The sequence below is a fragment of the Tasmannia lanceolata genome, unplaced genomic scaffold (assembly GCF_043159265.1).
Source record: "Tasmannia lanceolata isolate RefF3 unplaced genomic scaffold, GAP_Taslan_0.1 ptg000015l, whole genome shotgun sequence".
Lineage (NCBI taxonomy): Eukaryota > Viridiplantae > Streptophyta > Magnoliopsida > Canellales > Winteraceae > Tasmannia > Tasmannia lanceolata.
In genome coordinates, this window is record NW_027518692.1 from 54,826,536 (window position 1) to 54,854,429 (window position 27,894).

Genomic DNA, 27,894 nt, shown 5'->3' on the forward strand with positions numbered 1-27,894 from the left:
AGTATGTTTTCTAATACCTATTTTTTCACTCATATCTATTTGCAACACATATACTTATATTTCTAAATAAGACACGTCAAAAAGCATTGAAGGGTGATTAAGTGATGTAGCTTCTAGGGTTGGATGCAAGTTTAATTTTCACTACAATGACCTTTTTATCAATTTTGAATTATCATTAAGATTCATAATTAATAAAGTTGAGCCTCTACTAGTTAACGCTATATAAATTTATAGTCTAATCTTATTGCTCACGCCATGAACCAGCATTGATCCTTAAGTCTAGTGATGTAAGATATACGAAAGCACCTTCTTAGTAAACATTGTTTAAAGTACATGCTGATGAACATTAATGTTGTTTATACGTGCATGAGAAACATTCTTAAGTCTTTTCAAAATGAGTTATGGAAAACATTTTCATGGCAGCCAAACTTGACCTAACTAGTGATTTTTTGGTGTAAACTAGGTGGACCGACCGCTGAACATTGGCAATAGGACTCTTTGGATCACGATGCCTGGATCGCTCAAATCCATAGTTTAAAAAGTCACCTCTTATTACATCTCCATTTGGTAAAAACTACTTCGCTAAGTTTCCAACCTCCATGTATCTTTCTTCTTTTTTTAATGGTGTCCGCACGTAGCTACGCATAATCAATGTATAAGAGGCTGTCATTTGATCAAACACCAAGGACAGCAATCGAACAACATAAATTTCGACCTCTTTATTTAACATGTACTAACTTTCTTCTTCTTTTTTAAAGGCAACAAAAACCTATACTTACTCTCAATGTCTTCATCTAGTTTAATGGTCTCTATAGGTGCATCAGACATCTCAAAACACATCTCACAACATGGATACTGTTCCAGTGTTAGCTTATTGGCAGAGAAACCACACTACTAGAGAAGTAGATATTTCCATGCGAACAGAATGAAAATATTAACATCCAGCCAGTGCTGTAACCAAATAGTGAATCCACTAGTCATGCAGGCAGAGAACATCAGAATTTTGCTCTCATTTTTTCAAGAGAAATAAACCAACTTAAACAAGAGAAGCATATTTTCCTGTTCATAGCTTTCAATCCATCAAAAACCTCAAAGGGAAATGGAACAATAATTCAATGAAAAAGAAGGCATAACAAAAAAAAAAAAAAAAAAACAATCCGACTATTAAATCGCCAAACTCTAACCGAATTAACTTGTACTTTCTTCATGGCCCTTGCCTTTGCCTCTGAGCATGTCACCAAAATTGCCCCTCATTATTCGCTTGAACCGCGTGTCCTCTGATGGGGTCTGTGGTGTGGGCTGCAAAGGGATTATTGGTTCAGAAGGGTCTACACTAGTGTCTTTCTTTCCCAGCAGTCCACTTTCACCAAAGAAGCTGCTCATCGATGATGCAAGGCCGAGATGGGCACCCATGACCTTACTGATAGTTTCCAAAGTTCCACCTGAATGTTCCTTCAATATAACTTCTAAGGCTTCTTTATGTGCGGGATCAAGAGCATCTGAGTCTTTTAAGAGGTTCTGTATGGCCGGAAGGAGGAAGTCGCGGACGCTAGTGGTTGGAAGATCTGCAGCCAAGCAATGGTTAAACAAAGCATACATGCGCCTAAAATGTCCATACACTAGATGCATATACATGCGTAATGAGTGTTAACATATATCGAAATATCAATTCAGTGAGTAAGGTTGAAATTTCAGATAAGCAGTTTCTAATTATTTCTTTAAGAGTCAATTGTCTTTTTCAAGGATTGAGCTAATTTTTCAACTACCATAAGTCAGATATATCAATTCTAGTCAGGAATTCAACTAATGTCAGGTACTGATTATTTGGAACATTAATTTAGCAGCAGGGGTCATCTATAACCCCTACAAAATTTTGGGGGTCAAATTGGGCATCAAATTCACATTGGGTGTCATTATCATAAGTGGCCTGTTCGTTTTTTATACTTACGTCACTTAAGTGCACATGGGGCCCACTTATGATTTTCGTGTAGTTTAAGTTGGGGTTTCCTTGTTTCATGAGGAAGTTTGTATCAACGGGACACCCGAAGGGCCGGCCATATGTATCGTTTTTGGAAGACCTGGCCCATTCAAATCCAAATAGAACGAGCATCTACGACTAAGGGGAATGGAATGTCAGCCACAGGGTGAGATGATCTTAGAATACGAGGGCGAGTAACTAGTCTAAGTCATGAAACTTTAGGGCCCATTTGGATGCCGAGAAGATTTGGATTTGGATTTCTCACATTTGCAGCCCTTTTTGTGTTGTGAATTGGATCTGGATCAAATCCTTCGATTTCCAAATCAGCGACTGACAGTGAAAAAAATCAGATTTCCAAATATGCTGTGGAAATAAGTAAATTGGAAATCAGATTTCCTTCACCCTCTTTGCTCCTCAACCTCTCCCCTCCAGTAGGAAGTACCCCCTTCCCTTTCTGTCTCCCTCAACATGAGCTGGCTGGTCTATTCATTTTGTATTCAGAACTCAATTCCAAATCCAAATACAAAATATGAGGTATCCAAACAGGCCCTCAAGTCATTTTGCTCAACATGGCTTCAAGTGGACTGGGTTTAAGTGGGCCTGTTTGGCTTCAAGTATCCAAACAGGCCCACTTAACCATAGCCTCTAACAAAGGGGCGTTCCAAAGCTTCTCCTTCGCCATCATGTTGATGGCGATTAACCATTGATAACAAGACATACTTGGTTAAGTGGGAGTATTGCTATCATCGTGTCTCCTGAAATGCTAAAGAACAGGGTCTTGGTGGGAAAGAGCATGGCTTTCCAGGGTTTTAGCAAGAACTCAGGCCCTTCTATTCCACCCAAAAATCAGACCCTTTTTGGAAATTTCCCTCACACTTCAGTCTCAACAAACCCTAGTAAGAATCCCATCACTGCCCAACAACAGTCCCAAAGGTGTGAGAGAATGTTGCCGAAAGAAAAGCTTGTGAGAAAGGAGGATTTTCAATGGCAGGATCAGAAGAATCGTAGGAAAAAAAGGATAGATCGAATGGGGGATAAGAGAAGCCGTGAGAATCGTGGGGACTGGAGATGTTGCCGATGTGGGTTTTTAAACTTCAGAAAGCGTGTGGAATGTTGGGGCTGCGGAAAAATTTGGTCATCCCTGGACGTGAATATCAAAAGTTCGAGAATGGAGCCAAAAATTTTAGGTCATACCACCAAGATTGATTCTGATGTTCTATCTCAAAACTTAGTCATGGGAGTTCCTGAGAGTGGTGATGTTGTACCAATGGTCTCTATTAAAGGTGCAAATCGGAGCTTGTGGGGTAAAATCAGAGCGGGATGGTCAGGGGACGTTCCGGCCTTAGAAGATTGGCTCCGGAGAAGAAATGTGTTGGAGGGTTTTGTTAAGGTCTATAAAATTGATAAATCAGAAGTGATTATTATCCAAGATCAAAGGGTGGCTGTGATAGATTCTCAAATGGCATGGGCTGCAGCGTCTAATTCACCTTTTGTGGAGTTATGTGTATGGACAAAGAAATTTGATAGCTCTGAGGTAGAGGATTGGTGGTATATCTCTGGGATTCCTCCTCAAGCTTGGTGCACAGAAAACTTTATGAAAATAGGGAGGAAGATTGGCAAGGTGATTGAGACAGACCCTTCATGCAAATCGGGAAGGGGTTATTCGAAGGCTAAAATCCGGATTATTACTAGTGGCATTTGTCCGGTGGTCGTGGCTGTCCCGGTATGCGTTGAGGGGGAGACGATGTGGGCGAAGTGTGAGAAAGGTGTCTCTGTAAACATTGGATCCCTAGAAGATGGTAAATCGACCGAGACTAGCGATTCGGAGAACTCGGTGGATGAGTATGTGGAAGATGGGTTGTCTCAGAGTGAAGATGGTCAGCCGGACTTGCTCCCGGAGAAGACATGTGCACATGCTAGCTTTGTAAGAGAAGGCGCACGCTTAGAGGCTTACAATAGCAATCTGGAACATGTTAGCACTTTTTTTGACTTTCAAAATTTCGATCCAATTGCCTCAGACCCAGTGGTTGGAGATGGGCGGGAATCTCGTCAGGAGTGTGCACATCACGTGCTAGCTGAGTGCCTTGGTTTGCACGCTTCCAGCTTTAATGAGCTGCTTTCAAATACCGAGAGTTCTCTACCGGGTATCACCGGTGTAAATGAAATGTGTACCGACAGGTGCCCGAGGACGAAGGCTATTAACATTGGTCGTATAGATGAGGCTTTGGATCAAGTGGTTGAGCCTTTTAACGAACTTCGAGCCCAGTTGCACCTTTTTGTGGACAATATTGTGGGCTTGGTTGAGAGGGTTTCTTCCTGCATGGCCCGGCCCATCACTCCTGCTATTACGAAGAAAAGAAATTTCACTTCCACTATGGTAATGACTCCATTGATTGAGTTCTCTCCTACAAAGCGTGGTGGAACCCTTATCCCTTGTAGGCAGGATCATCTCATCCTGTCATCTAGAGTGAGGGACTCCGCGACCCAAGACCCTGAGTTTGATCTTGAAATTGGCAGAGAGCTGGATATGTGTGTTCATGGGCCGATGCAAGAGCAGGCCCTCCCGGATCCAATTTTGCCTGATCAGAGTACTTCACGACAATCTGAGGTTCCTGTTGAAGCTATATTTAAGAGAATAGGGGACTCGCTTTTGAGTTCTTCCAAAAAGCAAATACCCTGCCCCCATAACCCATATAGTCATGGTTCGGGGGGCTATCCAAATCGGGTCAAAGGCACGTTACCACTGCTGGAGTTGGAGGCTTGCTGCCCCCGCGATATGTCAGAAGAAGGTACAAACAATTTCAATTCGGGTTTGGGTAATACGAATTTTTCCTCTTATGTTGCTATGCAGGATACAGCATTAGGCAATAAAGATGCTATTAGTCCGGTTGGCAATCTGATAAATGAAGACCCTGGTCCATATTCTAGTATTCTTTCATTGAGATCCTATGGTGTTTCATCTGATGCGGAGCAATTGATTCGGGATAATAATTCTGACTTTATCAGTAATGATGTTCCTATCTTTGAGATTGAGTGTTCCAATTTACCGGGGGTGGAGGATAGAGAGGAGGATATAGATAGGTCTGTCACTCATACGGTTGGGATTAGCCAAAAACTAGGCGTGATATATCATGGGTCGATGGAGGAGTTTCGTGATATGATCAAATGTTCTGAGATCAGGGATGCTGAAGGGAATGATAATATTAGGAGGTGTTCGTCTGACACTTCTAAGAAAAAGCTGAGGGAGCTTACTAGATTAAAATCCGGAGTGAATTATGGTGTCCCTCTTGTTGATGTGGAGGCATTGAGCTCTTCTTCCAATAGGAAAAAGAGTGCGAGGAAGGGGAGGAAATCTGCAAATTTGTTTCTCTATGAAGATGTTATCCTGGAATGTAAATGGATTGGGGTCTTTAGCTAAAAGGGCTCAAGTAAAAGGGTTAGTCAAGAAAATTAAACCGGAGCTCATTTGCATTCAAGAGACAAAGTTAGGGGTAATTGATAGGAATGTTATTAAAAGTCTCGGTGGTAGCTTGGAATGGGGTTTTTCTTTTGTTGGAGCTATTGGGGCCTCGGGTGGTATCTTAATAGCCTGGGATGAATCTAGTTGGGTTTTGTCGGAGGAATGGAAGGGTAGATTTTCAATTTCTATTGTTCTCCGGCGGGTTGTGGATGCAGCTCTAGTCTTGTTCTCTGGTGTTTATGGTCCCTCTCTTTGGGCTGATAAGGGATTGTTATGGGGAGAATTGAATAGAGTTAGGGATAGATGGGCCTACCCTTGGTGTATTGGGGGGGATTTCAATGAAATTAGATTTGTCGGCGAAAGATTTGGATGTCGGAGATCTAACCAGAATATGGTCGCTTTCGCCGACTTCATCTCAAACCATGATTTAATTGATCTTCCCATGACTGGTGCAAGGTTTACTTGGAACAGAGGAGATAGTCATAGTAGGATTGATCGATTCCTCATTTGTCCTTGTTGGATGAATTTGGCTCCTGAGGTTTACCAAAAGGCCCTTATTCATTCTGTCTCTGATCATTGTCCACTCTTTTTGGATCCAAGATTGGAATCCTGGGGACCACCTCCTTTTAGGTTCGAGATCGCGTGGCTTCAGTTACCCCATATGGAGAAAAGATTGGGGGAGTGGTGGGCATCCGTTCAGGTTCCGGGGCCTGCGGATGTTGTTATTGGGCAAAAACTTAGACATGTAAAGAAAAAATTGAAGGAATGGGTAGCAGAGAGGAGATTAGTTGATTCGAATAGAAAGGTATGGTTGGAGTGTAGAATTGAGGAGCTAGCCACTTTGGAGGAATCCGGATTAGGGAATGTCAACTCTAGGGAGGAATTGGGAAGAGTGAAAGAAGAACACAAAGGTTTGCTGCTTCATGAGGAAATCACTTGGCGTCAAAAATCGAGAGTGAGGTGGTTAAAGGAAGGGGATAAGAATTCGGCTTATTTTCACGCATTGGCTAGTGCTAGAAGGCGGAAAAATAGGATTGAGTATTTGGAGGATAACGGAATTAAGGTGTCGGGGAAGGATGAGGTTACCAACGTGATCTTAAACTTCTATACATCTTTGTATTCATCTGAGGGCATTTCTAGACCTCTTCCGGAGGATTTGTTATTTAGTGAGTTGAGTATGAATGAAAGAATTGTCTTGGAGAAACCTTTTGAGGAAGACGAGATTGAAAAAGGAGTTTTCTCTATTTGTAGGGATAAGGCCCCTGGACCCGACGGTTTCTGTCTTGCGTTCTTTCAATCTTGTTGGGAGTATGTTAAAGGGGATATCGTGAGATTTTTTGAAGAATTCTACAATGGACTGACTCTGGACAAAGGCACGGGGGCAACTTTTATCACCCTTATTCCGAAAGTCGTTGGTGCATCTAAAATATCTGAGTACCGTCCTATAAGCCTAGTGGGATGTTTGTACAAAGTTTTGGCAAAAATTTTAGCGGATCGGCTGAAGGTGGTTCTTTCATCTATTATATCTGATTGCCAAAGTGCTTTTGTTCCCAAGAGGCAGATTTTAGATTGCTCATTGGTTGCTAATGAGGCCATTGATTCATATATTAGGCTTGGCATGGGAGGTATTGTGTGCAAGCTAGACATGGAAAAGGCTTATGATAGGGTGGAATGGGATTGTTTGGATTATCTGCTTGGCAGAATGGGGTTTGGTGATAGGTGGAGAGGCTGGATGAGGGTTTGTGTTTCTTCTGCATGGTTCTCGATTCTAATTAATGGATCCCCAAAAGGATTCTTTAAGTCATCTCGTGGTCTTAGGCAGGGAGATCCTTTATCCCCTTTTTTGTTTCTCATTGTGGCTGAGACTCTTAGTAGGTTGATAACCAAAGGGACTGGGTTGGGTTTATTTAATGGTTTCAGAATAGGTAGTGAGATGGTGGAGGTGTCTCATCTTCAATTCGCTGATGATACTCTACTTTTTTGTGAACCGGATAGGTCTAAAGTGTTGAACTTGAAATCTTCCCTGCGATGTTATGAGCTTATTACTGGTCAGAGATCAAATTTCCACAAGTCTAAACTGTATGCTCTAAACATTCCGCAGGAGGAGGCTCTTGTGTTGGCAAAAGTTCTGGGTTGTCAGCTTGATTATTTGCCATCTTCGTATCTGGGTCTCCCGTTGGGAGTAAGAAGACCTAATAGACTTTTGTGGGAACCTATTGTTGAAAGAATTGAAAGGAGGTTGGACTCATGGAAAAGGAATCTTGTCTCTAGAGGGGGAAGGCTTGTATTGGTCAAGGCGGTTTTGGCCCATATCCCTATTTATTTTTTGTCCTTGTTCAAGTGTCCAATTAGTGTTGTTTTGAGAATTGAACAAATTCAACGAAGATTCTTATGGGGAGGAAATGTCGTGAAAAATTGTATCCCTCTAGTTAGCTGGAAAAATGTGTGCTTACCCATTAAGAAAGGTGGTTTGGGTATTAGAAGAATCAGGGAATTTAATCATGCTTTATTGGGTAAATGGCTATGGAGGTTTGGAGAAGAACAATCTCAAATGTGGGTTAAAGTTATTAACAGTAAATATGGTTGTCTGTCGGGGTTGTGGGCATCTGACAATCGCTTGAAGAATAAAGGATTGTCTGTTTGGAGCGACATTTTGAAAATGTCTCACTCCTTTAATTTGAACATTAGGTTTAGAGTTTATTCGGGGGATAGGATTAAATTTTGGAGTGATGTGTGGTGTGCGGAGAAGCCACTCTTGGAATTGTTCCCGGATCTTTATAGAGCAGCTTCTGATAAAGAGGCTTTTGTTGGTGATTGTTTTGACCGTACTAGGGGTGTTCTTGTATGGTCCCCGGTTTTCAGGAGGAATTTCTTTGATAGGGAGTTAGAGTCGGTATCCCGTTTTCTTGAGCTTCTTGATGGGTGTTACATTAAGAGGAATGGTGTGGATAAAAGAATATGGACTGCGGAATCTTCAGGTATCTTCTCTGTCAAATCTTTCTATTTTCTCTTGGTGCCTGGTGATGTATCCTCTATATCAGCCAAGGTATGGAAATTTCATTGTCCGCCTAGTGTTTGTATCTTCGGTTGGGCAGTATGTCGCGATCGGATTCAAACGATTAACTTTCTACGAAAGCGTGGTATGTTGCTCATTGACCATTGCCCTCTATGCTTGAATGATGGGGAATCTGTGGGTCATCTTTTCATGCATTGTTCCTTCACTCGTCAGCTATGGAGTCTCATACTTTCGAGGTTTGGTATTGCTTGGGTCTTTCCATCATCTATTCCGAATTTGGTAGATCAATGGGGTTTTGTGCCTTGGAGGAAGAAAGGAAAAATATTATGGAATATTTGTTTGCTTGCGACGTGGTGGGTGATTTGGAAAGAGAGAAACTCTCGTGTTTTTTAAGGGATAGCCAAATCTCCGTATTGGCTTTACATAAAAATCATTGCACTATCAATATCTTGGGCGAGATGTCTTTCGGCTTTCCGTTTTGTTTCGGCTTATGACCTTTGGGAGGGGTGGAAGGAAGTTTGTTTTAGTTCGGATAATAGGCCTCGGATTGCTCAACGGTGGGAGACTCCTCCTTGTGGAATGCTTAAAATGAATTTTGATGGTTCGAGTCTTGGAAACCCGGGACCGGCCGGGGTTGGAGGTGTGTTTCGCAATGATTGTGGTGGAGTTGTGTGGGCTTATTCTGGCCCTCTTGGAATATGTGATGCTTCGGAGGCCGAAATAAAGGCGGCTTATCAAGGTATCAAAAGAATTGATAGAGAGAACATGGACAAAACTATTGTGGAGGGTGATTCTCTCAATGTGATTCGGTGGTTAAGTAGGGCGGTGTTGCCTCCATGGAGATTCTATTCTATTTTTGATGAAATAGAGGATTTAATCTCGGGTTCGAGTATTGTGTTTAATCATGTGCGGAGGTCCGCTAATGGAGAGGCGGATGGTTTGGCTAGGGGTGGAGTTAGTCGTTCGGAATTGGAATGGTTTGATTTTCTCCCTCCGTGAGTATTATTTTGTAATTTTTCTTTCTTTTTCTTGTTTCCTGTATTCTCGGGTGTGGTCCATCTCGGTCCCCCCCCCCCCTGTTCTTTTTATGATATTTTTCACCATTTCAAAAAAAAAAAAAACTACGACCAAACTCATGTCTACTTCAACCAAAATAAGGGTGACCCCATATTCAAACCAAAAGTATCTCCCCTAACATGGTAAGTAGTTGGATCCGGGCTCCGAACTATTTCAGTATGGTATTGTTTCTAGTGGTAGGAAGATCTGCAACCAAGCAGTAGTTAAACAAAGCATACACACACCTAAAAGTCGATACAACAGACGCACATACATGTGTGCTGAGTGGTAACATATATCAAAATGTCAATTCGGCTAGTTGTCGTGAAATTTCAGATAAGCTTCAAATTATTTCATCAGAGTCGGATCTCTTTTTCAAGGATTGAGCTAATTTTCGACCAACAAAGTCAGATATATCAATTCTAGTGAGGGATTTAACTAATGTCGGGTTCTGATTATCTGGAACATTAGTTGTGCAGCATGATCAGGACCATCTATGGCCCCTACAAAATTGTAGGCGTCATTATCAAATTGGGCAACAAATTCAGATATATCAAGGCAGTGCCAATGTGATGTTTCTTTCTAGACACGACCAAATCAGCATGTGGCACTCAAGGAGACATACTCATCTGATGAAAACACCTCTCGTCTTTACAAACTATCCGACAACATTTCATGTTGCAGAACGGGAATGGCCCTTAGTGAGTATTATACTACATTGCGAAGTATGTGGGAAGAGTTGAAGGTGTATCATTCCCTATCCAGTGATTTAGAATTGCTTAAGAGGCATCAATAGGAGTTTAGAGTGAAAAAATTCCTCTAAGATCTCAACCATGGAAAAATTTTGGGTACTAAAGAGATTCCTTTTCTTATTAACATGTATTTTCAAATTTAATATATTTGAGTGTCGCTCGCCTCCTGTGGAAGGCAATTTTTATCCTTTGTTTTGTGCTTTCTAGCATTTAAAGACAAAGAAGATGGTTGATGGCAAACTTGAGTTAGATGGCCTCTATTATTTGGATCGTGGACTTGATGCCTCTGTCTTTGTAGATCCTAATTCAACTTTTAGCAGTTTAGATACTACAATTACTATTTGAGTATTTGGAAAGGTAAACAGTGTTGTACTAAACTTCCTATTGCTCAATATGTTCCCTTTGATAATTTTTCTTCTCCTTGTAATCATTTTGCATTGTCTATTACATTTTTTTTTTTGAATGGTGGCAATTTCATTAATAAAAGGGGGGAGACCGAGATGGGCAACCCCAATTTACAAGCAAGCAATAAGAATGCATTGTCTATTACTTCTATATCTTTGCCTAACTTGTTTCAGGAAGCCCTTTGTCATGATGATAGATGGAAACGAGCTATGGATAAAGAGATGGTTGCACTCATACGGAATATTAAGTAAGAGCTTACTGATTTTCTAGCTGAAAAATGTGTGGTTGGTTATAGATTGGTCTATGAAGTCAAGTATCACTCTAACAATAAGGTTGAAGCCATGCTAGTTTATAATCAAACCTTTGGTATTGACTATTCTAAAACTTTTGCACATGTTACTAAGCTTATTTCAATTAATGCGGTTATATCTATTGCTACTAATATGGGTTGTCCATTATGCCGACTCGATGTTAAAAATGCTTTCTAAATGGTGATTTATAGGAGGATGTCTATATGGAGCAACCACCTAGGTTTATTGCTCAAGGGGAGCCAAATAAGGTTTGAAGGTGGCAGAAAATAATTTATGGTTTAAAGCAATCCCTTTGTGCATGGTTTGAGAAATTTACTGTTGCTCCCACATGTTTTTGGGAATCAAACAAATTGGTATTCCTATGGATCCAAACACCAAGTTAGTACAGGATCAAGGAGAGTTCCTTGATGATCCAGGTCTATACATACAATTTGTTTGGAAGAATATCTATATGACTATAACTCGTCCTAGCTTGCTTTTGCAGTTAGTGTGGTAAGTCAGTTCATGCACTCACTCATAGTTCCCCATTGGCAGGCAATTAGTCACATCTTGCAGTATATGACAAGGGATCTATTAAAGGGGTTAGTTTTAAGCCCCACAACCACTTGAGTACTGATAGTTGTTGTTCTGATGCAGACTGGGCAGGATCTCCCTTTGATAGAAGGTCTACCACTGGATATTGTACCTTCATTGTAGGAAACTTGGTAAATTGGAAAAGTAAAAAATCAAAGTGTAATTGTTAGATCCAGTACAGAGGTCAAGTATAAGGCGACGACTCACACTACTTGTCATTTAATGTTGACTAAAACCTCTTATGGATGGGTTTTGAGGTTGAGGAACAGATGAAGATGTACAGTGGTGACCAAACGACAACTCATATACCAAGCAATTTGATATTTTATGACAAGAGTAAAAATAATTAAGTTGATTGTTACTATATTTGAAAAGGTTTGAGGCAAACAAATTTCTACTCATACGTGGAATCTAAGCATCAGTTAGTAAGCATCTTCACCATAGCCCTTGGTCGTGATAAGTTTCAGATTACTTGTAACAAGCTGGGCGTGGATGATTATGATGCTTGACAAGGAGTGTTAACTGTTAAGAGATAAGGTAGTTTTATGTGCTATTCATGTGTAGTTAAGACAAGGCCCATCATAATTAGGGTTATAATCGTCTTCTTGTAATATTCTCCTTTGAGCATAAATATAAAAGACTTTATGGGAGTCCTGATTTAGAATTCCAACCCTACAATCTCTTTTTCTCTGTGTATCTTTCTTTTCATTGTTGGCTTAGACTTCCATCCCTACAAACTCTTTTCTCCTCGTATCTTTCTTTTCCTTCTTGGCTTAGACTTACATCCCTACAAACTCTTTCTCCTTGTATCTTTCTGTAGTTTCTTTCCATTTCATCCTCCCTTATTCTCTGCTTTAACTCCCATGACTTGTATGACCTCCTCCATGTAATTTACCCTTGTCTTTTAGATTAGCAAATGAGGTTGCTGCTAATCTAATTTTCAATGTTAAGACAAAGTAGCAGATTACCATTAATATTTATAGAAGCTTATGCTAGCGATTTTGGCTTTGAAATATCTTAATATATTGCTCGGATGGAAATGTTTTCAACAGTTTCAAATCATGATCGACAAATCTTGTGGTTAGGATTTCTACTTATTGATATGTACATTCAAGATTGAGGGCAGTATTGAAGTGTACTCAGCCAAGAGCAGTTTTGTATTCTTACAGCAGGTAACGGTTTTTTATTAGCCGAAGGCTATCTAATTATTTTACTCCACATCGTATAACAGAGTATCTATCATCCGTATACCAAATTATTTTTAAGCTACTCAAAGACTAAACAGATCTGAAGAACACCCATGCATGCCTAGCACTACATTACTACTTAGATATGAGAAATGATATTAGATCGGAATTAATATGAAAGGCAAGGCAACTGAAAAAGAACATAAAATATAATTAAGAAAAAAGAAATGGTACTTATGGGTAGCAAACCTGTAGCATCCAGAGCTCGAATTGATTCACAAAATGCATTGGCTCTCTCACTGCGACGCATCACATCACTTTCATGTGTTGACACAGTTGTAAGTTGGAGAATCTTTGTCAAAAGATGTGCATAACGTCAAAGAAACAAACAGTGTAACCAGAAGTGAAATGGAAAGCAAGAATAGTATCATTTAAAAGAAAGGAATCCAAAAGTTAGTAAGTTATATTTATTCTTTCCAAAGAAGGGTGGGGATATAATCTCGCAATCTCTGTGTCGTATGAGGTACAGCCACCACCAATGCACGAACAACAGCAACAGTGGCTTCATGGGATCCATCTTCCAAGAAAGCATCCATCTGGACGCGTATCTTATCAACAATCTGCAAGATGCAAAATTTAGTCAGCCATGTAGAGCACTGTTTCATCAAATTAAAATTAGAAAGAGGAATTCTAAACTGAAGGGCCCCCATTGGTTGCATGTCAGCAATATGCATTTAATGATCTTTGACTTTTCATTAATGCACTTTGGTGTTGTACGACCAATGGGAACGCCCTTTCATCCCTATTTTGCAAGGGCACCCTTCCATTTATAACCCCTCAGAAAATAGAAACAACAGACCACAGTACCATGTCATTTTTGAAATGCTGGGCAACGGCTCCAAATGCATCTATACTTGCATACTTTACATTCAAGTTTTGATCAGAGCCGAGAGTGACAAGGGCAGGCAAAACATGAGTTGAAGCAACTTTCACATCAATATATGGAACCTATTCAAGAAGTTGAGTGAGTTATATTGCATCTCAAGAAGTGGAGTTAGTTTCTTGCATCCTTAGATATAATTCAGACTGAAAATGCAAAGGAGTGGTAGTTCATACAAGGACTTTCAGCAGATTGGCAGCACTGATCTTCATATTAATATTGGAGCTGACAACCATTTCCCATAAGATATTAAAAATGATTCCATGATGCTCTTCAAATGTGCTGCATTAAGAAAGGAACTTGTGACTTTAAGCGAAGAAATTGATCAATTGAGAAAAAACAGAAATAGTCCATTACTGAACATTGTTCACAAACTGAAACTATATGCAAGCATGGTTTTAAAATTTCGGCAGAAATTTCGGATTTTGGTTGGGACGGAAACCAAAATCACCAAAATCCAAAATTTCAGGAAAATGTAATTTTTTTTTTAAGTTTTTTTTCCAAAATTTTGGTTCATTAATGAAATTTGCTTCTTTTTTACCGAATTCGGGCCAAAACTTCGGTTTCAGCTATGTCCGAAACCGAAACTGAAAATTAAATCATTGTATACAAGTATACTAGCTAGCACAAGATACCAACCAAAGAAAGCGGACAGAGTCAATGAGCTCAGCAGTACGATGAGCTGACCATGCACCCTCCCTCAATGTATTTTGGACTAACAGCTTTCTCAAGTACTCCTCTAGTTGCTCATGCCTACTGGTAGCACCCAAAACACCTGCCAACAGAAGTGGGAGAACACACATAGTGGCTAGTCTCTCGGCGACAGTAGTTTTTGGTCGCAGACCTGTAGTTAAACATCGCTGGTGTTAGACCCACACAATAGCAACAAACTTCATATGAATTTGAATCCATACCTTTGATTCTTAGCTGGATAGAGGAGGGACAGAGTGATAAATCAGCACCATCACCGACTGCTACTAAGAAAACAGGCAACATTATGTGCCTCAGATAGTGATCCCCAAAGAGCTCCGATACGGTCAACAGAAACTGCATTAACATAATCAATTTATCATTATGAATCGATCTACAAGAAAATGATGGATATGACGGGAAATTTAAGGAACGGACATCGAATAGACTATTGTACCTTAGTAATTCGATTTCTTAGATGGTCTTCCTTCTGAGGAAGAAGGCAAGCAAGTTGAATCATATCAGGGAAACAGTCAACGTGCAGCCAATCAAATGTAGGCCAATCCACACAACCCCTAACCACAAAAATTGGAATCGTTCAGAAAACAACAACAGATAAGTGGATCGAATTATGCAACAAATATTTCCTGAGATCAAAATGTTTTTTTCCTCCTAAGACTAAGAAACAAAAGGTTCTAGAACATCATGCATACCCTGCACACAGTTCAAGCAATGAGGTATTAAATAATGACCCCGCAGATTCTGAACCCGCAATGGAAGGAAATGGGCATGTTTCAATGGCTTTCTGGTGCACGAAAGGGAGCAACTCTGTCAGCATCCGGAGCAAAACATCAATGTTCCAGCGTTCTCGTTCACCCAAAACACGGAGATGAGAATCCACAGAACCTTCAACCCCTGAAAGAGGTTGACAGCGCTGACAAATCATAAGAAAACATCAGTAAGCAGGTCAGGAATAGTTTCCAAAAAAGTGAAATAAATTTCCTATTGAAAGCTAACATACCTGAGCAGAGCCCAAAATATGGGAAAGTAAAACACGTAGAATATGGTCCAATTTATTCCCCCAAAGTAGTACTGCAGGAACTAGTTCTTTCAGGGAGGTTTCTACTACCACTCCCGAGGGGTCGCACACCATTTGGAACATCAACTCCTCAACCTATTCAACAACAAACAGAAAGTATTGTGGAAAATCTTTTTCGAATGGCATCATGTTATGATCAGGGAAAAGCTTCCTAAGCCATTCCCAAAACCATGTATCTCAGAGCTTACATTGCATCCAATTCTGTCAAGTCAGTTTTCTGCTCCATGATTGCCTCTGGGCATAGTGAGGCTGACCTTGAAATATTTGTCCATATTCGGGAAGAGCGGAAGGAGCAGTGCCAGGTTGTGAGCCGCAGCTTCTCGTACAACTGTCGCCGAATCTTCAACCAGTTGTTGGACAATGGATAAAATGAGAGAATCGCGAATCTCGGGTCGAACAAATTCCGCAAGTTCTCCACATGACTGGGCGACAAGCAGCCTACGCTCCTCATACATGTGATTAATCTACAGTCCAACAAATTGGAATTATGAAAATTTATCCTTAAAAAGGGTTTTTTTTGGTTTGCTTACATAACTTTCCTCCAGAATGAATATTATTGCTCACCTGTTCCCAACATTGAGGTAACAATTCTGACTCAGTTCTCATCTCTCCTACATTCTTAGCTAGGTTAACGCAGGCCTAAAAAATGGATAAAGCTCGGCATCATAATCCACCCATAGGTAAATTCAGAGATGGTTTCATGACACAGATAAATAACAGGATGAACTCCATCATACACGTTGATTGGGATCAGAAAGTAACTTACATCCATTATAATCCGTCTTTGCTGTTCATCAGGTCGTTTTATTAAGTTAAACAATGTATGTGTTAAAGAATCTCTTGTATTGCTATCTGGATGGCGCTCGATAGCACACATTATTAGAGGAAGAAGCTCCTGTAGGTATACATTAACCATGTTATTGACAGATCATTATTTCATTAAAAGAAACCAGAGATAGAAATGGAAATTTTTTGAAGCAAACCTCACGATGGTTGATCAGAACATAGGGAACAATCTTAGGCAAAGCATCTGAAAGTGTCTGAATGGTTTCAAGACCCTGTAAAAAAAAAAACTTTAGATACTGAGGGATGAGGAACCACACGAAGATTATTAATATGCTCTACAGGAAATCATGCATGAATGATGCCATTAAGACCTTACCATCTTCTCAGATACTGTTTCCCTTGCACACTCTGGTTCAATAATCTGAACACTATCTTCTGGTAGCAGGACAAAATCATTTTTGGGAACATTCCCACCATTTTCAGCAACAGTGCCGTTAAAAGAACTTATTAGTGGCTGATGTGAAACTTCCTTAGGCTTATTTGTGCTGACCACCAAAGCCTGACCCTCAGCATTTACAGAATTTGAGACTCCAGATACCAAGTCTGTAGAATGAGAAGTCACGACTTTATCTTCATGTATCTCAACAACTTGTTCTTCAGTCTGTGTAACTTCCTTCTGGTGAAAGTCAGATTCTATAGGACTTTCTATAATGGAGTTTCCTACTTTTAACCTCTCAATTTCTCTCTGTAAGGATTTTATTTCTGCCTTATAGTTGTCGATTTCAGATGCTTGCACATTTTCAGTATCTCCACCTACCCGTACTCTACCAGCTCGAGATCCTTCTATGTGCATTTTCAGTGAAGTGATCTCAGCCCTGCATTCATTGAGCTCCTTTCTCTGAAGCTCCAGTGACTGCTTTAAATCTTGTACCTGCAGGATATCATGCATTCTTGTTCACATAAAGTTCATCCGCATATAACTAAAATGGTTTAAAATGTACAGTTCAACAAATGGGAATTACCAGAATCTCCTTGTCTTTAATGTCCTTCTGGAAAGCTTCTAAGGATTTTGTTAGTGCAATTATCTGACCATCAGCCAAGTCCTTGTTTTTCAACAAGGACTCTTTTTCATTACTAAGACTCTCATTTTCTTTAAGTAACGACTCTCTTTCTCTGAGAATGGACATCTTCTCCTGCAGCGCATCAGGCATAGGAATGCAGCTGTCATTTCGTAAGTTATCTAGCACAATCAAGACTTACCCAAACTAATCATGAGCACAAAATGGTGGAAAGACAACTACATAAAAGAATGAATAAAGAGTACTTAATGCACCCTAAGGCCCTGTTTGTTTTAGATTATGACAACTGATTATGGAGTCCCCAACCGATTATTGGACCAAATATTGCACTAAATTTGAGTCCAATAATCGATTGGGGACTCCACAGTCGGTTGTCATAATCTAAAGCAAATAGGCCATAAATGTATTCTCAACTACAAAGAATACAATCAGTTCCTGGAAATTTGTGTTTGAGCATAGTGACTCATTTGGATACTGCCGAGATTGAATATTGATTACATTTGATTCTGAGGCTAGAAACATATAAACGTTAAAGAAAGTCTCTGAAGCACTTTTTTTACTTGTCAGGCATTGCTTTCGTTGCATGTTTAATAAACAATCAGATAAATTGTCTGCTTGCGTTTGAATTATATAAACCACATCAAGAAGTTCTGAGTTTCTACATTATATTAATAAAGATTCTGCTGGCCTCAAGAATGCAATTCATAGTATGTTAATCCAGTTTATAAACCATGGAACTAGCAAGGACACTTCACAGGGTGAAAGTCTACCCACTATGGCAATTCTGACTTTGGCTAGATCAGATCTCCGAATGAAAACAAAGTTTTCTGGAGATATAGGCCAATAATTCAACAACTTAAGAAATAATCTGTGAAGCATTTTATGATGAGGCGGTTGCATCAGTTATCAAAGTGATTGTGTTCGGGCATTGGCTACTATTGATGCTGTTTTTGCCAGGTCCGTGTCACTTGGTAAGTATTGCAAGCCAACAATAATGTTTGCTAATGCACCGGATATAGTGGACATGTAGTATCAAACTTACTTCCTTTCTGTAGTGCGCAAATTTGCAGAAAATTTTGCTCCAGAATGGAATCGGGAACAGAAATCTCAATGAAGCATTCCAGTTGGAATTATGGGAATTCCGTTCGGAACATCCACATATGTTGACAGAATTATTGTAAGCAATTTTTTCCTGTGGAAACACCAAATTCCAATTCTTCAAATGTTCACCTGCAGTGCAACAAATTAGGTTTACTAAACTTCGATTAACAGCCTTTGTCTGCCCATCAGTTTGAGGATGCGCATAACTAGAATACTACAGTTCGGTCCCCAACCTCTTCCAAAGTGTACACCAAAAGTGCCCCACAAATGTTACATCACGATCTAAAACCATAACAGTAGGCACCCATGCAACACTACAATCTCTTTAAAGAACAATTGAGTTTTCACTGATACCGATAGATTGGACCCCTAAAATCCAATACAAATAGGCCGATATTTCAAATCATGAACTTTAACGGTCTAATCATCTACGAGAAAGCAGCAAAATTACAAGTGAGCAATTCCTAGAGTGTTCAAGCTACCCAGAAAGGACCTAAACACTCTTCTCATGCTGTATAGGATCCGCCTAATATTTCTGCACCTTCACCCTCAACCTATCCTTAAATACGCGTACAGATAATCTTACAAGGTTTCCACCAGAAACAGTGAGCATCACCCAATAGCAAGCTACAAAGGATTATCCACACTATACAGCTTGAAAGTACTCAAGTATGGTATTTATGATGAACTCCTCCCAAAATAAAATATTTGCAGGGATCTATTTCTTGAGTATAAAAACTAAGATGATACTTTAAGATTTATTATTCACTAATAATGTTTTTACCTATATGCCAATACGTCATTCCCAAAATCATCTTTTACCAATGCAAATTTACAGTCAAACAGCCACAATTTTATGCATGCAAGATATATAAAACTATGGGCAGGAACTACTTTTATGTTGTAAATTCACTCAGAGATACAGAACTTGATGGGATGTTTTGAGGGCAAGCCCAATCTACCAAAGAAAAATCATACTTGCACCACTTTTACAGTCTCTACGCAAAGAAGATAACAAATCACGGCATCACTTTTACAGTCTCTATGCATAATATACACAAGGCATAAACTGTATCAGATTTCACACATGACACACCATTAAATGGCTTCAACAACAGATATGCAAGAACCTTAGTCATATGAATGTGTGACATTAAAATTTGCTTGAATAGAAACTCTCCAGTACCAGGGGTGATCTGATAAATACCTCAGCAGCCTCTGCAGTGGATGAAAGGTACTCATAATAATAATGACGCAAAGCATCTGGTACACAAGCAGGTGTGTTCTTCCAGACATCAAGGTCTTGGTCCGTAACCTGCATGAAAAGTATTTACAAACATTAACTGCTGAACAACATCGTGCTAACAACAATGAATAAAACAAAATTGCAGCAGAGAATACAAAGATGTGGAAGGGAAAAGAAGGCTGTGTGATGACAAGATTGTGTGTTACGAAAAGCAATTATAATAAGATATCATGGACGGGACAGGTTAATTTGGCTGAAAGCCAAAAGATACGTAATGTGATTACCTGATTACCTGAAAGAAGAGTATTTCTAGTGATTAGAAGCTCAAAGAATTAAAAGATACAAAAAACCAATCATAGGCCAGTTTCTTTATGGATTGTTCATGTTGAGTATTGTCCCTAGTGGAGAACTAGAACCACGATGAAAGCTCCAGTAGATTCTTTATCTCACTTGATACCTATTGTACACCCCTCTCCACTTGTATCTTTTAATTCTTTATCTCTGATTGTGACCTTATTGCCTTGCAAAAGCTATGGTTTTAAATTTCCCTGAAATTCCCCCAAAAGACCGAAATATTTCAGTTTCCATCCCTGCCGAAACGAAATCTACATGAACTCCTTTCATGTCATTATTTCCGTCGAAATTCCCGAAATTTTGACCGAAATTCCCACAATTCGACATTTGATTGAAAATTCTGAAATTCAACCAAAATAGATGTTATGATTTATATTTCATTTCACTTTGTTAATGTAGATAATTGGTAGGTAACATCATTGAACTGCACATACATTTTATATTTCGTACGTAACATCATTGAACTGCACAGCAAAGTAACCGTATCTTATGCATGGGATGTCAGATCGGCATGGGACCAATGCCTGGGATGTCAGACCTCGGCTACTTACATTATTTTCTTCAAGTAGAGGTTGAGAAAACCAAGGAAGATATGCTTCTAACTCAAAGGAAGTAATGCCAAAGATCTTCTTTGAAGATTTTGTATGATGAACTACAAATTTGTTAGCACAGCAGTTTATAACAAGAAGGCTAGTGGGGAAAAAGTGAGAACGTAAAAGAACCTTTGGCTTATAGCAGCATGGTGGGGCATCACAATGTTTAATGTTCACAAGAGCTGGCATTATTATGTAGCAAATCAGGTTCATCAGTTTGTCATGACCTTTGGGAGGAACATTTAGGCTGTGAACCACATCAAGAGATAACTTAGAGGTACTCTTGATCATCTGTTCTATGAGACTTGGGATACCATACAGTTTAAGGTTGACGGGGTAATCAGACGCAGACTAGCTGGTGATCCTGACACGAGTTTAGTTACAAACTTCTAGGTATATGCATTATGGTGAACAACTACTTAGTTTCCTAGAAAAGCAAGATGCGGCAGAGTAGACATATCTAACGCATAGGCAGAAGATCAAACTATAAGAGCTAGTGTTACCTATGCTCTACACTTGCTCTAGTAGTTGCTTCGAGTTTCTAAGATGTATATAACACATTATATCATGTGGTAGATTAGTCTATTTCATACATCTTATTCTGCAAAAGTACATTATAGCATATTTTATAAGTATAAATGAATAATCTAAATGTATCAATAAGTACAAAATATGATAATTGAGATGGAGATGTAGCACATATTACACAATTATTTTTCTTCAGCTTATGTCAACTTTTTATGACAAGTATGCATCCAAGGTTTCAGGTTTCGGTTTTGGTATGCATTTTAGTAGTGATGGTAATGGAAACATGTCAGTTTTGGATGAAAATTTCGGTTAAAATCCTATAAAACAGTGAAAACGTATGGAATATGCACATGATAGACATTTAAGATGAACTTCACGATGTACTAAAAAGCACAAATATAAAAGCCACCACATAGCAAAAAAAAAAATCACTGAAATAGTTTAACACCGAACACCTAGTAACATGGATTATCGTGCATGTCTGATATTTCAGTACCCGCTACATTTCACATGTAAGTCATATAAACAGTTATACATAATGTATACACCACATTTCACATGCAATCCATATAAATATAATTATGAAACACATACTAGTATAGCATACCACTAATAAACTTATGATTTTGGTTTTGGTATGTGTTTTGATTTTGTTATAAAATTCAGTGGGCATGGTAACGGAAAAAAGTTTGGTCATTTTCTGTTGCTTTCGATGGAGATTTAAAACCAATGCATGATTAATTAGTAATGCAAAAAAACAAGCATAGTTCTGACCCACCTCCTCATAAAATGTCATAGCTGTAAGCCGGTATCCTGCAAGGAGTAAATATTCCTTTACAGCACAATTAAGATCTCTACGTTCGGTTTCTTTCAGATGGCCCAAATCAGAAAAGGAGTAATCCCTCTTTCCTTGTTGATGAGTGGGGTCTTCACTTGCAGAAACATCTAAATGAGACCCTGTATAACCAAAATGAAAGGAAAGTTATTTGTCTACCAACTGATTTAAGAAAATAAGCTTACTCCTTTTAACTTACTCCAGAGAACATGAGTATAGAAGTAAATTGTGGTAGATTGATAACAATGCTTTAGAAATTAGAAGTACATCTAGCCCGTCTAAAAAACTAAAACACCAACTATAATTGCATATCTCTATGATTGCAGGACTTTCAATAAGGAAAAGAAACCTACAAACAACAAAAGCATGTCTTCCCACTCATTTTACAATATACTAATTTGATAGGTAATATTTTTTTTTTTGAAATGAAGGGTAATATTTTTTATAATCATATCTCTACTTTAAAGTTAAATGACAATAGCCTATCACCAATTTGAAATGATTGATATAATTGATGATAACAAACTAAGGCCCTGTTCGTTTGAGATTGTGGCAGCCGATTGTGGTAGTCTATTGTGATTATTGGACTCAAAATTACATTAATTTTGAGTCCAATAATCACAATCGGCCGCCAGAATCGACAGCCACAATCCCAAACGAACAGGGCCTAAGTGTACACAAAATAAATTGGAAACCTCGTGACGTCAAGGGACTTATTACTGTAAGAATAATTTGATAAAAAAAAAAAAAAGGGTGGCCCAGTGCATGAGGCTCCCGCCATTGCGGGGTCTAGGGAGGGCTAGATGTACGCAGCCTTACCCCTGCTTTGCAAAGAGGCTGTTTCCGTGACTCGAACCCGTGACCCCCAAGTCACAATGGAGCAACCTTACTATTGCGCCAAGGTTTGCCCTCTGTGTAAGAATAATTTGATCAATCTAACAAATTCATGTTCATTCAATGGTTTTCCCAAAGCAGACTTTGCATGCGTTTCTTGCAGTAGGAAAACAGAGTGAAGGGTTCAAGTAATCTATGAATTAGATCAATCTTACAAATTCATGTTGATTCCATGGTTTCAAGTAATCTATGAATCGATCAATCTTACAAATTCATGTCGATTCCATGGTTTTTCCAAAAGCACAGTTTACATATGTTTCAAATTTATGTTGACGCCAAGGTTTTTTCAAGCACAGTTTGCATATGTTTTGTGCAGTACGAGGAGAGAGTGAAGAGTTCAGATAATCTATGGGGCCAAATCCTTTCACCATAGGGACCGATCATGGTCCCACACCAGTTCAAAGCCTCACAAATTTTTGAAGCTTTGTGAATCAGTGAATCTCATACATGGGGGAAAAGGTAATGGCAAACTGCTTCATGCTTACACACCTAACCTCCTTGATCATGAATTTTCACCCAATAGTCACTTGAGTAGGCACTTTGGCACCTGATTGGCCTGTAACAAATAGCACTATTCACTATATCTATGTCTCATTGGAAGAGATGACTTTTTGAGTCATCTACCTCATTACAGCTGGTACAATTGACAATGATAGAACGGATGTAACAATGACTAGTGCAAGGGCTTTAAAATTTGATATGGTCCTTCTCTTTTCTAGAAAATGCAAGAGACAAGATCCCGACTAACTACAAGCTTCCCAACAAGAAGGATGTGTAACACACCCATGTACACCACATGTAGGCAAGATCAATGTTAGCTGGAACGTGGTTCGTACGGGAACGAGTACGGGGTAAATGGTAGCCCGAAACGTAGTAACATAAGGATAGGCTAAGTCAGTTCCCTATTTGGAGTCATGGGTCGGTTTGGAGCGCTAATTCAGGTCAGTAAATGCAGTATGATCTCTCTCTCTCTCTCTCTCTCTCTCTCTCTCTCTCTCTCTCTCTCTCTCTCTCTCTATATATATATATATATATATATATAGAGAGAGAGAGAGAGAGAGAAATTATATGATGAGTGGGCATACAGACAAGTAAATGTAGTACGATGGAACTACCACCCTTGATATTTGTTCCAACAGCAGCTTCTCAAAAAGTGAGCTGTTGTTAGATTAAATATCAAGGATGGGACGATGAATACGTGCTTGTACGCCCACTCATCATATAATTTCACATATATGCATATATACACATATACAATTTCATATACTTTTATAAGAATGTCATTCCATAGTACATACTACATGCATTTAATAACAAAATAAAAAACCTCATATATGCCATTCATATTTACTCAAAATGAAAATTCCAATTCCAATCCAACCTAAAATATATAAAATTTGAAGATCTCTAAATATCACTAAATTAAGTACCAACATAGATTGCATTCTCAATCTTAAATGAAAGCAAATCGAAAATTACTATTCAGTTCTGAAATAAAAACATAAAAGCATGATAAATGATCAAATTAATACACTATTGTGCAGCTCTCTTTCCCTAGTCCACTGAAGTGTTCGCTCACGCAAAACTGGATATGCGAGTTTGTTGTAGTCTGGGTAGACGAATTGATGGCCTCCTTGAACTTGGAGGAGCAGGACCTACTTTACAAACCGGCATCGAAGCATGCGAGGATGATGTTTCATCATATTTTTCTATAAAATCGTATGACGCTTCGAGTAACCATTTTTGGTGATCCGGGTCGCAAACGACCCACGTTTGGCATCATGCGACCCCGGATCACAGGTCAGAGAGTGGGATGGCGACCCGGTAACATTGAACCGAAATCAAAACTGAAATTTAAAACCTTGTGAACTAGCGGATAAATATTATCAAAAGGAATCGAAAGGACTAACTCAGTCACTGGCAATGCTCTACCTCTATAGTCTTAGTCCAAGAGTTGAGTTAAGGATTGTTAGTCTGTTATGGGAACAGAGACGAGCTAGTTTTATTTATGTGGCAGCTCTACCTTTCCAGTTTCAGTCCAAGGAGCCGACTGGCGGGATGGGACTACGAGATTGTTTTGGATTCAATTATGCGTTTCTTATTTCCTGCTTTCTTGTGTGGCAGGGACACCTTGTCCCTACTTAGATTATATGGCTTTTTTCCTTGTTGAAAATTTGATATTTGCAATAAAATTACCATTACCTTTCCAAAAAAAAAAAATACTAATACAATGTATTATTGATGTATAAAATATAGTCTTATGATGCATGAATATTTCATAGCATTGATTGTAACATTTAAAATGTGCAAGACAAATAAGGTCGAAAATATTAATCAGGATCACGGTCACGATCATAAGCAGAAATCCTAACCACTTGATTCGTTGAGAGGGGATTCAGTTCGCTTTTGTAGTTCTGCCCTTAATCTCAGAAGATCTTCATGGGCTAAGCGAAGCTCATATTCACTGATTGCTAATTTTTCTACCACTATTTCTTTCTCTTCTAGCAAACTCTGAGGATCTGCAACTGAAGTAACAAAACGTGAAATGTTATATGTTTCTAAATCCTAGATAATCCTAAGCTCCAAAACATATTGTGAAGGTTATTTAAATGAAAAGTAAATAATAGAACAGAAAGAAATGTAATTTTTCCATAAATTGCATGTTTCAAGCACATAAAACTGAGAAAAGAAAAATGCAAAATCTGGATACAAATCAATGTTGTGGAAATCGGATCCAATTGTTGAACCAACAATCTAGCAGAACTGATGCAAAAGCTATATCAGAATGCATCAAAATAAAATAGGTCACCAAATGGGATGAGTTCATATGAATCAGTAGTCAATATTTAAATCAACATCAGATGCAGGCCGATTGATAGAAATCAATTCAAGGTTACAAGCATAGGCACAATAAAGGGTAGAATGATCATTTTCAGGATACCCCCCAATCAATCCCCGGCCTTGGTTTGTAGCTTAAGTGAAGATTTGGAAGGCATTTGGGATTTCATTGGATAGTTATTAAAGATTCTATACATATTTAAGACAATAAGGGCAATTTGGGTATTTTGGCTTTGTCACTTAAATCAATTTAGTAACTTAAGTTATAAAATATGAACCACCCATTCCCATGACTTCATTAAAGAGGGGAGAACCACTTTTTTGTGCACAAGGGGGGATGGGACAGGTTTGCAATTTTTGTAGGTTAATAGGGGGCCACTTTAGTGCAAAATTGTTGGGTTTTATTCAGGGTTTGAGAACTTTCTAGTTCTCTTTTCTTCTGTGTTGCCACTTTAGTGCAAAATTGTTGGGTTTTATTCAGGGTTTGAGAACTTTCTAGTTCTCTTTTCTTCTGTGTGTGAGTATACATAAACAGTTGGGGCTCTCATAATTAATGCTCCATAAATTTATAATCTCTTATATCACATTGCTAGACCAGGAAACCAACATTGTTCCTACGTTGGTAATTAGATAATTCATAAAGAAAAAATAGAAAAACCTAGTGATATAACAGAGTAGCTTCTTAGAAAATGTTGTTCAAAGGGCATACACTTTACAATACTATACATAGGTACAACCGTACAACATAGGAGAAGAAAGAGAAAAAAAGAAATAGAATAGAAAACAGGGGTTAAAATTCACAGATCCTAAACGCATTTCATACCACTAGCATTCTAACAGGATTGGAGGGCGTGCATATATACAGTATGTTTCTAACCAAAAGAGTGTAGGACCATCAACTCATCCCTCTAAAATGACAAGAAGTGTAAGACCGTGCATCGCTCTCTTCCCACCCTCTCTCTCAGTATGAGATGTTAAAAAAGAATGAAACTTAAGGGGTGGTGATAAGGCAGAATGATATTGCAAGAAAAATCGGGTGATAGACTCATTTTCTAATACTTAATATGCTCTAATATTTATATAAAGAGATGCCACTGTGAATATAAAATATAAGAGCCCCAACCGTATAGACCTATGCATTTAGAAGACATAACATGTCTATGAAAATTAAAGCTTTTTGCTACGAAGAACAAACTTCTTACCCGTATATTGAGGAGTGATGCCCAATCGACTACAGTGTGATGCCATAGGATTCTAATGTGTGAGGCCTTTGCACCAAGTAGGTATTGTTTAACCCTTCTATGTTCTTGTTGCTCAAACCTATATATCATCCTATACAATCATCTACTTCATGAATTATTATTTTTTTGTGAATTTATTGAAGGGTTTTTAGAAGAGCATTATAGCCATTAACATGAACGAGTCAAATCTCGCATCTAACAATCAGATCAGATTGAGAAAATTCTTGAGGGTGCCTTTTACACGAGTCTAATTTGACCTTGAGGATGCCTTTTACATGGCCCTTAAGGTAGAAGAAAACATGAACCAAACTACTCTCAGGAAGTTTTCAGAGAATGCATCTCAGAAGAGGGTTCTTGAACCTAGTCAAAACCCTAATGTTGTGTTTACTCAGATTAATTTAAGAATGAAAGTTTCTACCCAAATTGAACTAAATCCCATTTTATACTCCAAAAGAAAGCAATAGAGAGATCCAAATAAATAACAAAAAAGGATTGACTAAAACCCTAACCCTAAAGATCAATTTGATTTTATACCTCGAAGGGTGTTGAAACGGGAGATCTGATCTGGAGGGAACTGAGATGGATTAGAAAAGAAGTCCTTGAGCCTAATAGCCTGTGCATCCCGGCCATCATCGAGGAGCTCATGAAGAAGCTCGAATGCAGAGAGTAAATAATTTTCCTCCAGAAGAAAATTCACCACGCAATTACAGAGAGACGATCTCTCTACATCCATTGATTGAGAGATCAATGTATGAAGTCGATTGTTTTGAAACCCTAATTTGGAATTTGATAGAAATGGTAAGGTTGGTGGTGAGGTCTAGTCTGCGATGCAAGATTGAAGATGGTTTTGTGGTTTTTTATCTGATGAAAATAGGAATAATCATTATATAGATTTTTCTACGCGAGGGAAAGATCCAGGAAAAAGGCACACT

At 38.8% G+C, this 27,894-nt stretch overlaps 1 protein-coding gene across 1 annotated transcript; it reads right to left on the reverse strand.

Annotated features, from left to right (window-relative positions):
• Nucleotides 1-949: 949 nt before the first annotated feature.
• Nucleotides 950-27,839, reverse strand: LOC143892481 (HEAT repeat-containing protein). Its single transcript, XM_077397119.1, has 20 exons — nucleotides 27,497-27,839; nucleotides 25,256-25,408; nucleotides 21,933-22,111; nucleotides 19,641-19,748; nucleotides 17,276-17,446; nucleotides 16,630-17,184; nucleotides 16,451-16,525; nucleotides 16,234-16,362; nucleotides 16,032-16,106; nucleotides 15,722-15,931; nucleotides 15,390-15,542; nucleotides 15,082-15,302; nucleotides 14,826-14,943; nucleotides 14,593-14,725; nucleotides 14,318-14,522; nucleotides 13,855-13,960; nucleotides 13,606-13,746; nucleotides 13,233-13,358; nucleotides 12,988-13,102; nucleotides 950-1,565 (listed from the first exon to the last, which is right to left on the reverse strand). The coding sequence occupies exons 1-20, from the start codon at nucleotides 27,693-27,695 to the stop codon at nucleotides 1,189-1,191; spliced, it is 3,549 nt and encodes a 1,182-aa protein (XP_077253234.1). The 5' UTR covers nucleotides 27,696-27,839; the 3' UTR covers nucleotides 950-1,188.
• Nucleotides 27,840-27,894: the final 55 nt, after the last annotated feature.